General features: G+C 44.2%; 1 protein-coding gene across 3 annotated transcripts in view; it reads left to right on the top strand.

The window, feature by feature from the left end:
- MGLL (monoglyceride lipase) overlaps positions 1 to 13,093 on the top strand; it is a 99,876-nt gene extending 86,783 nt beyond the window's left edge. For all 3 annotated transcript variants that reach the window (XM_077325403.1, XM_077325404.1, XM_077325402.1), the window contains exons 7-8: positions 6,313 to 6,528; positions 9,271 to 13,093. In XM_077325403.1, coding sequence (XP_077181518.1) covers positions 6,313 to 6,528; positions 9,271 to 9,396 — 342 coding nt within the window. In that variant the 3' untranslated portion in view covers positions 9,397 to 13,093. The remainder of the gene's footprint in view (positions 1 to 6,312; positions 6,529 to 9,270) is intronic.
- The last annotated feature ends 1,978 nt before the right edge of the window (positions 13,094 to 15,071 follow it).

Below are 15,071 nucleotides of genomic sequence, written 5' to 3'. Positions count from 1 at the left end.
CCAGAAGGGTCAGCAGTAGCTTTGGTGTCACTGCGGTAACTAATAAGCAGTCACTTGCTCTTTAAAGGAGGATGTCATCAGGAGTACACTGTGAAAGGAGAAGCACCTAGCACAGCCACATGACCAGAAAGGGTTGTAGTTCATTGTTAAGTACTGTTGAAGTGTCACGAAATGGCACCTTAGAGTTTTTTTTATAAAAGCCGGAGAACATTGTGCCATTTTTCTGGACATACATGCCTGCAAGTCCAAATTTCTCTCAATGGTGTTGTATTTTTTAAGAGCTTTGTTCACTGACTGGGTAAACTGCATTCTGAGGATTTATACGTGCTGATGAAACTCACAGTGGAAAAGCTAAGAGGGTGTTTAACAGCAAAGAGCAAATAGGATGTCAGCAGTGCGGTAAGGTTAGATGTATCCAGCCTATTATATTTATTATGAAACTCTCCAAAGTAGTGGGGGTGGGAGGGTGGCTGTGACTCAGTGGTGGAGCATATGGTCTTCATATAGAAGATTCCATGTCCTGTCTTTATGGGCATGTCCTGTAAAGCCTTCAATGTAGGACTGCAAAATCCTTGCTTGAGATGCTGGCAGTTAGTCTCAACAGTGCTGTACTAGATGAGCCAGTGAAGTAGATTCATGGGAAGCAAGTCCTTCGAAGGTCCAAGCAGCACATCAGTTCTGTGTGGTCTCCATCTGCCATGCTTAGGCCTGCAGAGCAGCTTGTAAAGTCTTTCCCAGTAAAAAGGTTGATTCCTACAAACTCCCTTAGAGCAGTGGTCCCCAACCCGCGGGCCGCGGCCCAGCGCCTTGGCGCCGGGCCGCGGCTCCTTCTTCCCTCCCCCCCCCGAAGCGAGAAGCTCTCCAGGCCGCGAGCAAATCGGCCGCCAAAGCGAACAGGCCAGCAAAGTCCTGTTCCATCTCGGACAGCCAGGACTGTTCCATCTTGGACAACCAGGACATTCTCCACCCCCAGGGCTTTTTCTCAAATATTAAGAGGAACAATGGATAAGAATTAAGGTCAGGTTCCAAGGAGCCAATACCAGCACATTAAGATTTTGGGGAGGTAGGTGTTCCATTAAATTTTTAAAGATATTTCTGCAACAAAGAGTTGTTTTCCCTGTCCAGTGTTCTGAAGAACATGAAATTGCTGTCAGTGTCCCCTTGCTTGCTTCACATAAATACAACAGCTACATGACACATCTGCACGGAGGGAATTGCCAGCTATCAGCAACAATATTAGCAGAACAAAATGGGAATCTTGTTGGTGTTTATGAGGAGGGTAAACGTGGCAAGTTTCTCCATTCCTGCCAGATAATGTTTTCACAGTGATCAGTCTGAAATAACATAGCTGGGATGGAGAAAATAAATTTTCTATTGTTCCTCTAGCAACCAGGAATAGCAAGGCTCTTTTTTCCTTGTACATCTTGAACCTTCCTTCTATGCAACTGGAACCATTCAAGTATTAGAGTTTAGCTAGCTCTGCTTTGCCTCACTGGAAATACCTTGCAACTCAAAACCTCTGTTGTCACTCACCACATTTCTTCTGCAAAGTGACCTGTGAAAAGTATAGCTAGTTTGTTAATATACTAGAAGGGTTTATAGCTGTCGCCTACTTTCGGAACCTGCAGAGTGCGAGATCAGACTCTGCTAGGAACAGCCATTATTTACATGTTGAATGTATTCATCTGCCAGACCAATTTCTAGTCTCTATAAATATCACTGGGCCACCCTCCAAGAATTTCTTGACTTGTTTGTGTTCATAGCAGTTGGTTTTGTAAAGAAGGAATGGAATGTAAGAATGAAATGGAGAATTTGAGACATTTTGTTTAATTTTCTTGCTTGCTTATTAATTCTCATGTGTAACTCAAAAATGTTACGAGCATAAATTCAAAAGCCCTCGCAGTCATCTACTGTTTGGCTGGTAGCATACTCCTTAGTAGGTCTGCATCCAGTATGGCTGTGAATTCTCTTGAGACCTTCACGGAGAGGACCTGCACAGCACCACTAATAGTCCCAGGTCATTCTGTACGCCCACAGTTAGCTGTCTCAGTAACAGCCTGAAAAAGCATCCAAATCAAGTTTTAATATATGCACAGATTTTTCTTGCTGGATTGTGCTGAATCTGTGAAAAGCACACTGCCCTGAACTTGAAGGTGGAGAAGTTTCTGATTGATTGAAATAAAGATTGATTTGGAAGTTTCTGCACAGAAGCCTGCAAGAGATTCTCTCCAACCTTATTGTATGTTTAACCTTAGAGTATGCTTAACTCTAACAGACCAACCCCATCATGTTCCAGAGGTGTTATCTAAGTATTAGGTATTATTTAGAATACCTGTCATGCATTTCCCCACTGAAAGCACTCTTCTTACTGGTGTGCACTAAGTGCTCTCAGGTCATCTATTAACTTCCCTAGAAGGCTCATGAGGCAGGTTTGACATCATTTAGAACAGTATTCATAATACAAAAAAGAGTAACACTATAAACCAGTAATTGGCTATTTTAAAAATCCAGTAGCATGATATTTAGTAAGTTTAATTAGGCCCATAACATGGTGGTTGTGGTGGTTAAAAAAAAGGCCATAAACAGGCCAACTCAATGCTTTCATTGGCCCATAAAACAATCTAAACAAAGGACGAAGCAAACAGTGAGGGAATGTTATTGAAACCTTCAGTAGGACACCAAAGAGTACTACAGAATGAACAGAAACTTAGAGCATTCACTGCAAGATAAATGCATCCTATTGCCTGCATAGCATTTGCCAACATCTGAAGGTTCTGACTTCAGGGGACAAGCTAATAGTTATCCAATTCAGAACAATGAATCCCTTAAGAACCTTGGTCCAGATGTTCTATAAAGCTATCAAAGACCAATTAGGATAAAAATACTCAGCAGGAACACACTGAGAACTAGCAACCAAATTCCCCAAACTGTCACAAGAATCACCCACGCCCACACTTAAGGAGGGACAGAATACATAGTTCTTCATGGGTCAGAGACCTTAAAGCCAAGATGAGTTTGTCAGAGGCTGCATCCAGATCTGGCATATAACCGCTGTTCAGAAAAACAACTGTTTGTTGCCAGGGTTGCTTGTTTGTCATCACTCCTTTCTCATGCAAACAATTGTGATTAAACATTAACTTCAGTCACCTGTTTCATACAAACGAGGGTTGCCAGCTATGGGTTGGGAAATACCTTGAGGTTTGGGGACTGGAGACTCGGGAGTAGGTTTGTGCGTTTCGGCCGCTTCGGCAGCCATTCAAGCCCGAGGGGCCCAGTGCTGCGGCATGGGGGGGAGGGGCGGCGCCAATGGCGGTGCATGACCCGGCACCTGCATGCAGGCGCAGACTTCTGCACCTGCATGCACCAACTGGCACCCGCCTCCCTCTGTGCCATGGTGCTGGCTACCTCGGGCTTGAATGGCCGCTGAAGCACGCCAAAGCACACAGGCCTACTCAGGAGAGCACAGACCTCAGCAGGATACAATGCCATTGGGTCCACCCTCCAAAGCAGCCATTTTCTCCAGGGGAACTGGCTTGGTCATCTGGAGATCAACTGTAATGGAAAGAGATTTCCAGGTACCTCATTCAAACTAACAACTGTAGTTAACTAACTGGTTTTCAGATGCAACCCTGGTTGGTGGGAGTACAAGCACAGGTTACTGCGGCCATGTTTAGAATACAGTGTTCGGTTCTAGATGCTGGAAACAGATGTTAGAGGATGGTGTTTATTACCATCCCCGTTGGTAAGATTTCCAAGGCCAATTTAAGAGTGAGCTGCTGTAATAAATTAACTTTTTAATAGGTTGATAGTGGTGGTAATAGAATCTCTCACTATTCTGTTCTCAAAGGTAATTGAGGATTAAGGAAATTCAGAACTAAGAGGTAATCTGAGGGGGACCAAGTGTTTTTACACACACACACACACATATGCCTAAGAGAATACTGAGCTGTGTTAATAGACTGCAAAGATAGCCAAAGAAGTGTAAGATGAGGCAAGTGTACCTAAAAAGGCCTCATTCTTCCCACCCCAACATCTCTCACACAAGAAAAACATCATAAGTTTTTCTTCATAAGAATTGCCTCATGGATCATTAAGAAGATTGCCACTTTTATAGTAATTCAGAGATTGCAGAGACAGCTTCGGTCTCTGCCTCATTTCTCTCCTTTTCCACTGAGATGAGAACCATTGTGCAGCCCTTGCGTCCTACATCCCAGTCATTATCTCCCCAGTAATGGGGGTAGCTTGTGCTTTTGGGGTTGTTAAGTGCTGTGTGTGTTTTAATCCCTCTTAACAGTTCTGAGGAATCTTTTTCATCTTCCAATCGAACAGAGTTTGGGAGAAAAAAGGAAAGAGAAAAACCCATTAGACCATCTCCTGACATTTGTGGGTTTATATGGGGGTGGCTAAGGGGGCACCTCATATGGATTTATCTGCATTATTTCACTCTGCAGGAAGAGACGTTCTGTCAATCTAGCCACCCACTCCTTTGTGGTTTTCCTTCCTCCAAGAGTTCTTCATCTGTTGTCTTTTGGTAGGAGAAGCGGCTCAGAGCTGTGTTGCCTTTTGTGCACGGGTGTGCCACAGAACCAAACAAACAACTTGCAGCTTTAGTCTGGCGCCAGTTGCTAAGTAGCCAGGGGAACCCAGCACTTCTGTTTAAATTGGGAGGGGGGAGTCCAGTGGGCCCAAGTGAAAATGTGAGGATATACCCAGTTGCTGCTACAAGAGAGGTTTCACAAAAGATGATGACTTGATTGTTCCATTACCAAAGTTCTCCCTTCCTTCCTGAGAACATTCGCAGGACGTCAGTTCTTTCTAAATCAAGGTTGTCTCTTGAGAGTATAGAGGAGGGTGGGGGAAAGGAAATTTTCGGTTTTAAATACATAGCAAGAAAGGCCTTGAAACCTTCCTGACCCCTCTGAAAGTGACTTGTGGCAACTTTCTGTAAACTGCACAGATGCTGCACAAATGTAGCTGCCTCTCCTGTGACAGTACCCCCCCCCCCCGCATATGCTGGCTAAAGCCTCATTCAAAAGCAATATCACTATCATCAACACTAAGGGCCTTTCTGTATGCCATGAATTTAGCGTCACACTTACCTTGTGAAGATGCTATATTCTGGGCGTTCTGCATGACACCACCAGCTTGGAGTAGTGGTTAGGAGTGCGGACTTCTACTCTGGTGAGCTGGGTTTGATTCCCCATTCCTCCACATGCAGCCAGCTGGGTGACCTTGGGCTTGCCACAGCACTGATAAAGCTGTTCTGACTGAGCAATGATATCAGGGCTCTCTCAGCCTCACTTACATCACAGGGTACCTGTTGTGGGGAAAGGAAGGGAAGGCGATTGTAAGCCACTTTGAGATTCCTTTGTGTAGAGAAAATCGGCATATCAGAACCAACTGTTCTTCTTCAACTTTCAGTGTCTGGGCAGTAACCAGCGAGCTACATCCTCCATTTTAAAGCACTACCTGGGTAATCACATAAAGTCGATTCCCCAACCTATTTAGCACTAGCTAAGGGAGAGCAACCAGCAGGCCACCAGCCAAAGAAATGTGTGGAGGTGAAGAAGCACTACCTCTGCCTCCAATGTCCCGCCCTTGCATCCATCTCCCCTTCCCATCTTCCGGGGGGATGGGAAGTGCTTTTTAAAAATTAAGTACAGTCTAGAGCAATGAACAGGTGGACAAACATGCAGGCAATGCCAGAAATATTTTTTCCCAAAGTTGTAACACAAAGCATGCCTTTCTAAAGGGTCCCCCCCCCAAAAAAAATCAGGAACAAGATTAATTTTTAAAAGTATAAAAACTAGTGATTCCATAAGGGGTGGCATTCAAAAAGCGCTATGCATCAGCGATTTCATGCATAGGCATTTAAATGGAGAAGTATCAATTAAAAAAAATAGTGGGCATCGTGGGACCTTTAAAACATGGAGAAAGAGGATTGGCTGCCTGGCTTGATTGACAGGCGGAAGAGAGTCACATATAAATCGCGTTTCTCTCTTCCGCCACTTCCAGCAGCAGTTGTAGAGGGTGAGAAACGTAAAAAGGTGGCAGACTGGAGCGAGACTGCAAAAAAGTGCAGAGTGAACGGGAATTGCAATAATATTTAGCGCTATGCCATTCAGCTGGGATAACACTGTTTTTAATGATGTGCAGAAATGCCCTAAGAAACTTATAAGGAGAGTAATTGCACGGAAACAACAAAGCTATACTGTTTGTAAAAGTGGTGTCAGAGAGCAGTTGCCTCAAGGGATGGTATTTATGGCAATCAAGTATTATCTACCACTTCTTAATGATACATTATTCCGGCAGGTTGAATCTTACGCCACAGACCCACTGGTTCATCATGGCGGCATGAAAGTCTCCTTTGTCATCCAGCTGATGAATGCCATTGCCAAAATAGAACGCTCTCTCCCTAAACTGACCCTTCCCATCTTGACGCTCCATGGCTCTCCTGACAAACTCTGCGATATCAAAGGATCCTATTTGCTGATGGATACTGCACCAAGTCAAGATAAAGCACTCAAGGTGATGTTGGGGTTTTGGTCAGGGAATGGAGGGGGATGATGATGTTTACTTGGTTGTGATTGAAAGGGGCGCCTTTCAAACCAGCATGAGGTGCTACATAGGGAAATTGCACACAAGCAAAAGGTATGCCTAGACATTGCTAGATTATCTCCAGACCCTTCCACCTCTCTCGTATCTCATGCTGCTAAGCCCATTTCCTTGGATAGAAATCCCGTTTATTTCTGTGGAATTTACTCTCTGTAAAGGTTTGTTCAAGTTTACAACATGAAACTATAAAAGGAAATTGCTTGCTTGACTGCCAGATCCATCTTCGTTCTCAAATCTATGAAAAGGGGGACCAATGAAGACATCTCTCTCTGTAGCTGCACAGTTCAAGAAAGCACACAGCCAGTGAATTATTACATCATGGGTTAATCTAGCATATTCATTTCCAGAAATTTGGAAATAGTAGCTAGGGACACAAGGCATCAAAAGAGTTACAAAGGGCATTGACAGGCCTCTTTTGTATTTAAATATCCAAACACATGGTTATGGCTTCAGTGGATGTTGAAGTCAACCCATGCTTGGCTATTCAAGTATCATATTTTTGTCAAGGAACTAATATCCCCTCCTCATTTTATCCCTGTTTCTGCCTCAAAAGGTAGATTAGGCTCAGAGAGAGTGAGCTGCCCCTCAAGGATAAATGGGGATTTGTAGTCTGGTCTGCCTTGATCAAATTTAGGCACCCAGTTCGATACATCATAATGGCCCCTGTCACAGGGTGTGTTGCAAGAAAGAGATGGGAGAGGAAGCCCATGGGCACAGCTACAGGTGTAGGAACATATATCCTTGCGACAATCTGACAGAACATTCCACACAGGGTAAAGGTCATGCTGATTCCTAAGGAGGAGAGGTATGGGGCGGGGGGGGGGGGGAGATAAGCATAAAACACATGGAGGAGAAGGAAAAACTGAACAACCACTAGATCAATAAGAGGCATCTGAAGGTGTATGGATCTGACCTCTGATCAGTGGAATTACATTCTGCCACAGTTTCTAGCTGGGTGCTCCAAACTGGGTGAAGTATAAACAGGAATGTGGAAAAGGAGAATGCTAATACTTGGGGATCTGAAAAAATAAGCCCGTTAAATTACACTAAATTTTACTAATTGGATATTTGAGTGGTTTAAAGAAACACCTGCTTCAGTTGTAGCGCTGGAAATAAAAACGAAGGTAAGATTGCCTTTTTATTACATTTTTGCTGAGCGTCCAGAAACAGGCTCAATGAGTATTTATGAAGATTTATACAGCACGTGTGAGAGAAATTTGGTGCATAAAAGGAGAAGATATGCTGAAAAGCTGCACCTGTGTCTCAGCACTTTCAACCTGATGTTACAAACAGTAGATAAGATTACTTCAATTGTTGAAAGAGAGAAGAATAATTAGAAGTGTTTGTTCTTCAACCTGTACTCTATTTTGTGCAGCTGTGGTCCTGGTTCTCAGACCCTGTTTAAGTGTTGGGGGGGGGGAGAGAAATAGAAGTATTAAGGTAAATTCAAGTGTTGCTCTGATAATGCAGTCATGATTTGGCAAGGCCAGGATGGTGATATCCCTCATGATCACCTGTTTAGGTTTAACATTTGTTACATTAACACTAGCCATGTTCAAACCCCCCCTATTTTGGGGGGGTTTGGGTATATTGGGCCCCCCAAATATTGGTATTGCCCGATATTCCTGAATACCAAGATTGGGATTCAGAAAGTATTCGGGAAAGTCTTTTAAAGGAGCCAAGAGCAATTTATATGCCTTGCCCCCCCCCCCCAGTCCACCAAACTGTTCTCTCTGCAAGATGGACTTGGAGTCTGCTGAGGGTCCTGGTTTGAAAACACCCCCCTCCCCACACACACACCTTGTAGATGCTGCCAGCTGTCAGCCATTTTAGTGATCTCTTTCACTTCCCCTCTTTGGAATGGAGGGGAATTGAAAGGGAGGGTTTAAACTGACGATTTAAACTTAATAGCTGACAGTCGGGCCTGTCAATCTGTTAAGTTTAATGACCGGCAGCCATTACAAGAATATACATGCAGACTTCTATCAAGATATAAAAAAGCAAATAAATGTAAATGCTATACAGAATCTAGCAGCTCTACTTGAAGCCACCAAGAAAAGAAGAAAAAAACCAAACCTCAAATCCGAATTCAATACCACAAAGATTTAAGAAGGAACAACATAAAAATAAATTAAACAAACTCAATTTATTATGCAGTGCACTTAAAATACAAATTTATAAGAACTTAAATTTAGCTTCTAGACAGTCACCATACTAAGTAGTCCTGAGGTACAATATATAATACAAATGAATGTCCCAAAGTTGGCGATACACAAACAAGACCATAATTACAGTGAACAAGACCAAATAAGTTTCAGCCTTATTGGCCTTCAGTGGTCACGACATCCATGCACGTAGTCACCGAGGACACGTGTTGATATAATTGGCCCAATGGTGACATTATTAAGATCATGAATCTTATTCCATGATTTTCATGCTTGCACATAAAAAAAAGTATGATTGTAAATTATATCCAATTTTGACAGTTCATTTCTTGTGGCGTGTACATCAACCAGCAATCCCTTTACAGCACTACTGTGTCCTTCATCTTTCGGGTCCCATTCCCCACCCCCACACACTTATTTCTAGGCCTGTGTTTCCTTACTTGCACATGTACTGGTTTTGTGATCTTGACCATCTTCTTCTTGGTTGCAGGTATATGATGAGGCCTATCACGCCCTCCACAAAGAACTTCCTGAGGTGACCGCTTCTGTCTTTAAGGAAATATTAACATGGATTGATCAGAAACTTTCAGCAGCTGAAAAGGCCTCTCACTCTTAAGGAAAGCCACATTGAAACTTCCTGAAAGGGTTGCTGGTTAAGCCTGAGGACAAAAGATTCTTCTTTGTTTCTTTCTTTAAAAAAACAAACAACCCCCCTCCTCTCTTTTGGGGAAAGAAAGTTTCTCTTAAATGGACTCCTAAAACACTTAATTTTTAAGTAGGCATTCCTGTGACATAGGATGAGGGAATACAAGTCAGCCTTTAAAGTGGTTGTTATTCTCCAGGAGGAAGGATTAGGGAAAGTTTCCCCGCTGCAAGTGCTATGTTAATCCAGAGCACTACCCCTGTTCTTCATTTTCTAAAGAGTTCCTGAGGTGCTGAAATAATTTTTTAAATATTGCAATAATTTTCAGAATGTTTAAAAGTCTGGCATCTTCCATGTCATTCAGTTTCTACTCTTGCCAGGTTATGACTTTTCCCTTCTGTACTTTCAAGGTGGCCCGTAACGATGGTCACCGCCATGTGGAGCCGGCGTTAGAAATGAAGTCAGGCAGGTGGTGGCATCTTTCCACGTGAGATGGCAGAACATGGTGAGGCCAAAAGGCAATGTCCCACAGGGTCTGGGTACACTCAAGCACCCAATAGGCACAGCTTTGCATTCTGAAATGATACGGCTTAGAGCCGTCTCACAATCAGCCCCAGGACCAAGTCCACAGAGGAGAGGACTAATTGTAGAATCGTCTATTTCAAAAAGCCTAAGCACACTAAAGACAATGCTGCTTCCAGAAACCAAATCTTTGTTCTGTGCAAGAAACTATCCTGTAAATACGTGTAGGGGCTGCTTTTCTTGTTACTTGTATTACTGATAACTTAAGATGTAAAGTCAAAAAGTTATATTTAAAGAGAAACTATTACATATAATATATGGTGTTTATATAGATTGCTTAGAGATATCTGGAGGCAGAAGGGTGCAGGGTGCAAAATGGTTAATAGGGGCTGCAATTCCTACACCAGAGGTCCCTTTAAGGTAGTCCCAAGCAGTACAAAATGTAATTCTGCTGCATCTGAAAGCAGCTGCCCCTTGAAAATTATGCCACAGCCAAGGTTATCACAATAACAGTCAGATGTAACGTCAAGTTCAACTCTCATTTTCCAACTTTTCAGTTGGAAGGACAAGGCAGAAATGGTTTACTTCCTGGCAGCTAACTATTCCCGCCCCCTCCCCATTTTCCCATTTCTTGTTGAAAGTGTTCTGTGCAATTGGAGAAAAATAGAGGGCAAATAGAGAGAAGCCAAAGTGTAGAAGAGAAGGGGGGTGGTCAGCAGCCACAGACAGGGGTTAGGGGTGGCTACAGAGAGGAGAAGAATAGGTACTTAAGGTGGTCACATGTGCACGTTTTGGAAGTTTAGAGGACATGCAGGCTAGCAAGTTACAGTGTATTCCTGAAGAGAAAATGTGCAATGCTGAGGATTACGGCCAGTCGAAACATACCTGTCAATGCATATGCACATGCATGCGTACATGTGAGAGCCTGGCATCTACATGGGGAAAGGGCTTTGGTGCTGCTTGGAGTAGACCTATCTGATGAACTAAAGGGAACTACAGGGAATCTCTTCATTTCAGCTGATCATAGCGGGTTACAGCCTTCCCCGGAAGTAGCTGCCTTCACCAGCCTCAGTCTACGGCATCAGACGTGAAAAAGCTGCAGAGAGCCACTTGCTATGCAGCTATCCAACAGGGCTTCCAGGCAGTCAAAATCTGCCACCTGTGCTGAAAGGCTGTCTCTAAAAGTACCCATCCTCCCTCTCAAGTGTGCTTCACACAGTGCCTCTCTCCCAGCTCTTAAAAGAGAATTCTCCCTACCCCCAGAGCAGCTGCAGAGTAACAAAGGAAACACTGGAAGTATTGGTGCTTTCTTCTAGCATCCCAGCTGGTCCACTGAAAACCACATAGCAACCCTGCTGCAAGAGAATCCTGCTTGTCCGCTGCCTTGGGTGCAGAAGGCATGCCACTGGGACCAATGGCCACTTTGAAAATGACACGTTTGCCCCAGGGAACGCCTTTCCATCTCTTTTGATGCATAGCAGCAGACATTACTCTGCCTGTAATAGAAGTCAGAGACATGGATGTACTTGTCACACGTGAAGGCATTTGTGCAGTTTTTATTCTTTTCCCTATCTCTATATGCCCCATCTCAGAAGCTAAGCAAGGTTGGCCCTGGTTCGTACTTGGATGGGTGACCACCGACAAAATCCAGAGTCACGATGCTGAGGCAGGTCATGGCAAACCAGCTCTGAGCATCTCTTGCCTTAAAAATCCCACAGGGCTGCCATAAGTGAGCTGCAGTTTGATAGCACACACACACACACACACACACACACACAAACACACACAATGCTGCCTGTGTAGGAAATTAGTCATGTTTGCAGTTGCCAGCATTCGCTGGGCAGCAAACAAGTACCAACTGCAGAGGGAAATAGGGGCAGAGCATAGCAGCTTTGCAAGACATATATTTTATGATCCCAGAGGTGCCTGAATGACACAAGAGCATCAGCTCTAATTTACCAAGACTTCCTTGGTTGACTAACAGAACTTCTGTATTCCCCGTGTATGACCTCTAGGCAAGAGACTGTTTACACCCATGGAACACAGTCTTGATACTGGAGTACACTGAATAACGTGACAAGGAGACACATCACGTGAAAAGGCTTGCAGAAGTTACTTTGGACCACATGCAAGGGCTCTGTAGTTTGTAGGTGTACTAGCAAGGGCCCTAAAGCTAAAGGAGCAGAGGGCAGCTGCCTGGAATATGCTCCAGGTTTTGTTTCCATTTCCCCAAGAACTGCAGGATGGCAGGCCTCTCACAGGGTGTCACACCAGGGCCATGTGCTTCCTTCACATCCGTTGTTCACCTCCCAGCATCGCCCTGGGAAAGAATAATCTACTATTTGTGCTGTTGAACTTTGCAGCTGGGCCAGCAGCCTGTGGTGCAAAACCACCCAAACTGCAGCAGTTTCACTTCCCACCAGCAAAGCTCAGTTCTTGGGGAAATGTGAAGGAGAACTTTGTGCAATGACAAACAGCGCCCAAATCTAACTTTAATTAGCTCTGACCTGTTCTCTAATAAGTGTGTGAGTGGCAGAAGCTTAACATATCACAAGATCTCCGAAAGAGAATCTCTGTAGTAGTTATAGTTGCCTCTGTGTGTGTGTCTAATTTTTTTAAGAACAGGACGTTTTTTTTAAGAACAGGACACAGATTATGTAGGAAAAAACACACATCCAGTACTTCACAGGATTAGTTACGGCTGTTACAGGATGCCTAAAGCTCCACTTTGACAAAGCTCAGATTAGCTCCTGGTTGCAAGTATTAGAAGTCATTTCTCAGTACGCAGGGAATTTTTTCAAAGGCAAGTTCTGCCAGGTGGACCAATGCAGCCCAAGACTGAGCAGTGTGGATGATCAAAATACAGACTTGAGGAAGGAAGAGCTTGGGGGAGCAGGGAGTGCATGCATGGAGGGAGAGAGCTATTTCAGCAACAGAATCCTCAGTGAATTAGGTGCAGTGCTGGCTCCCCTACTGTCATAATAGGCTTCATTTCCTACTCTTGCTTTCATGAGCTAAGAAAACAGGCATGTTGCTTTACCAGTGGCTAGCAAGGGTGAATACCTTTGCAATGTTTTCCAGGCCTTAAAAACCATCCGGTGCACAGCCTGTTTAGCAATAGATGACCCTCCAAGATTTTATAGATATATATTAAGAAAGCAATCAAGGTGGAAGTTACTCCAAAGACGTATGAGTTAGCTTAACAAATCTTCATCTAGTCAAATGAATTTGGGTATAGATACGGTCTCCGCACTGGGAACTTCGCTGCCTCAGCTCCTGTGCAGGAAGACAAATCCAGGGTGGACGAGTTGCAGGGCGGACGAGGCCAGCAGGAGCAGGAAGAGGCAGGGCAACTTGCCTTGACTCAGACTTCAGCCTGCAGTCCAGCACGAAGCTTCCAGTGTGGAAACGGTCGTCACAGTGAGAAGAAAACCTAAATCAGTGTGGCCTGCTTTGGAGGGGAAAGATGAGGAAAGGTGCAGTTTCAAACACTGCGTCTGCATGCATCAGGACACTGCTGCACTGGTCCCTGATATCCAGGTGAGGGTCTAAGTACAGTGCCTTTGACTATGTTTGCTCTACAATGCCTGCCCCCCCCCCCCCCCAAGAGAACTCTGCAGCAAATGAAGGATTTGAAATATATTCAGCTCTTTTCAAGGTCACATGGGTTCAGGTAATTTTGATAAAGACATCTCTCTTGAAGAAATCTTATGGTCAAGGTGTGCTAGGGTTGTCCTGTTCATCCAAGCACTGCCTTGTGAGTTGAAGCCATCCTCGCCCTGCATTCATAGACTTTTTTGTGCATCTTTCTGGTAAGAGCCCCTTCAAAGGAGGACCTCTTTTGAAGGAGAGTCTGAATCATTCCTGCTTACTGATGCTTGAAAATAACAAAGGCTTACATTGGCAGCTGGGATTGATGTTTGTAAAATCAAGTTGGCCTTAAGCTGCAGTTAAAGAAGTCCGTGCTTGTCTTTTTGCTTCTGAGATGCTGTAGAGAAGGTTGCTGAGTACAACAGTAGCTGTTGGCCTGAAACGCCTTTAGGAATTGCAGGGCCTATTGTGGGAAGCTGGCAAGCTGTTTACGGTGGTTTACGGTGGTTAAACAGCAGTGCATTGGAAATGAACATGAGAGCAGGTGGTGGTACTCACATGGGCCTGGTGAGCAGAGCTTTGGATCCAGGAACCCATATGGATAATCAGCGTCAAACTCAACAAAAGACCTTGAGGCAGTCTCTTGAAGAGCTCTAGTCATCCTTTCTCAGGCTGTGCACACTTTGCAAATCACAAAGTTGAATGCCCTTCATCAGTCTCATATGGCTAAACTACAAACTGCTTGGTCCCCAGTTTCTACGGTCCCATGCTGGCAGTAAAATGATGATGTTTAACATCCATCTGATAGCCACCATTCACAAATGTTGAGCTACATTCAACCTGAAGAGTCCCAAGTGTCACAAACCTGCTCCCACCTTAAGGCTCAACCAGAGGAAGGCTCCTTACAAGAAGCATCCACTAAGCTGTATTTTCTGACAGGTGCAGTTTAGGGAGAGCCAAGCTCCGACTGTACCGTCAGCTTCCAGACTGCCGTGCTGGGACCAATAGGGAGTTTTCCCTTTGAAAACAGTTCCCTTCTGACAGAGCAATAGTTGTGACTAATGTATATAGCACCAATGTATGCACCACAGGCTGTGGCATGACAGCCATCCCATTCATAATGTGTGGCACAGCGTTTTATATCGAGCCTGCTCTTTTTATACCCACCACCTTACCACTTCAACAGTACTATGTTATCCAAAAAAAACCCCACCTTATTTTTCCAAGTAATTCCTAAGCCACTGTATCTTGTTCCACTTGTGCTCCAACTCACGTAGAACTTTAGATTCTGTCCCACACACCCTTGTACTTACAGCAAAAAGAATGTGTACAACTTTGCATTCTTTGGGGAGGGAATACAAATGTATATTGGCACTAATAAATATATGTTTTCTGAGTACAGTGTGGTTGTGCATTTATTGGGAGATTGGGGGGGGGGACATCTGGTTTGTAAACGAGAAATAATAAAGTTGATCCAGATTATATTTCTGATAAAGGAAGGAGAGAGCTCATTTCCACCAGTTCGTCCCCCAGAA

Source organism: Paroedura picta, chromosome 3, assembly GCF_049243985.1.
Source record: "Paroedura picta isolate Pp20150507F chromosome 3, Ppicta_v3.0, whole genome shotgun sequence".
NCBI lineage: Eukaryota > Metazoa > Chordata > Lepidosauria > Squamata > Gekkonidae > Paroedura > Paroedura picta.
The sequence above is the reverse complement of the archived record's forward strand: the minus strand, read 5'-3'. Positions and strand labels throughout refer to the sequence as shown.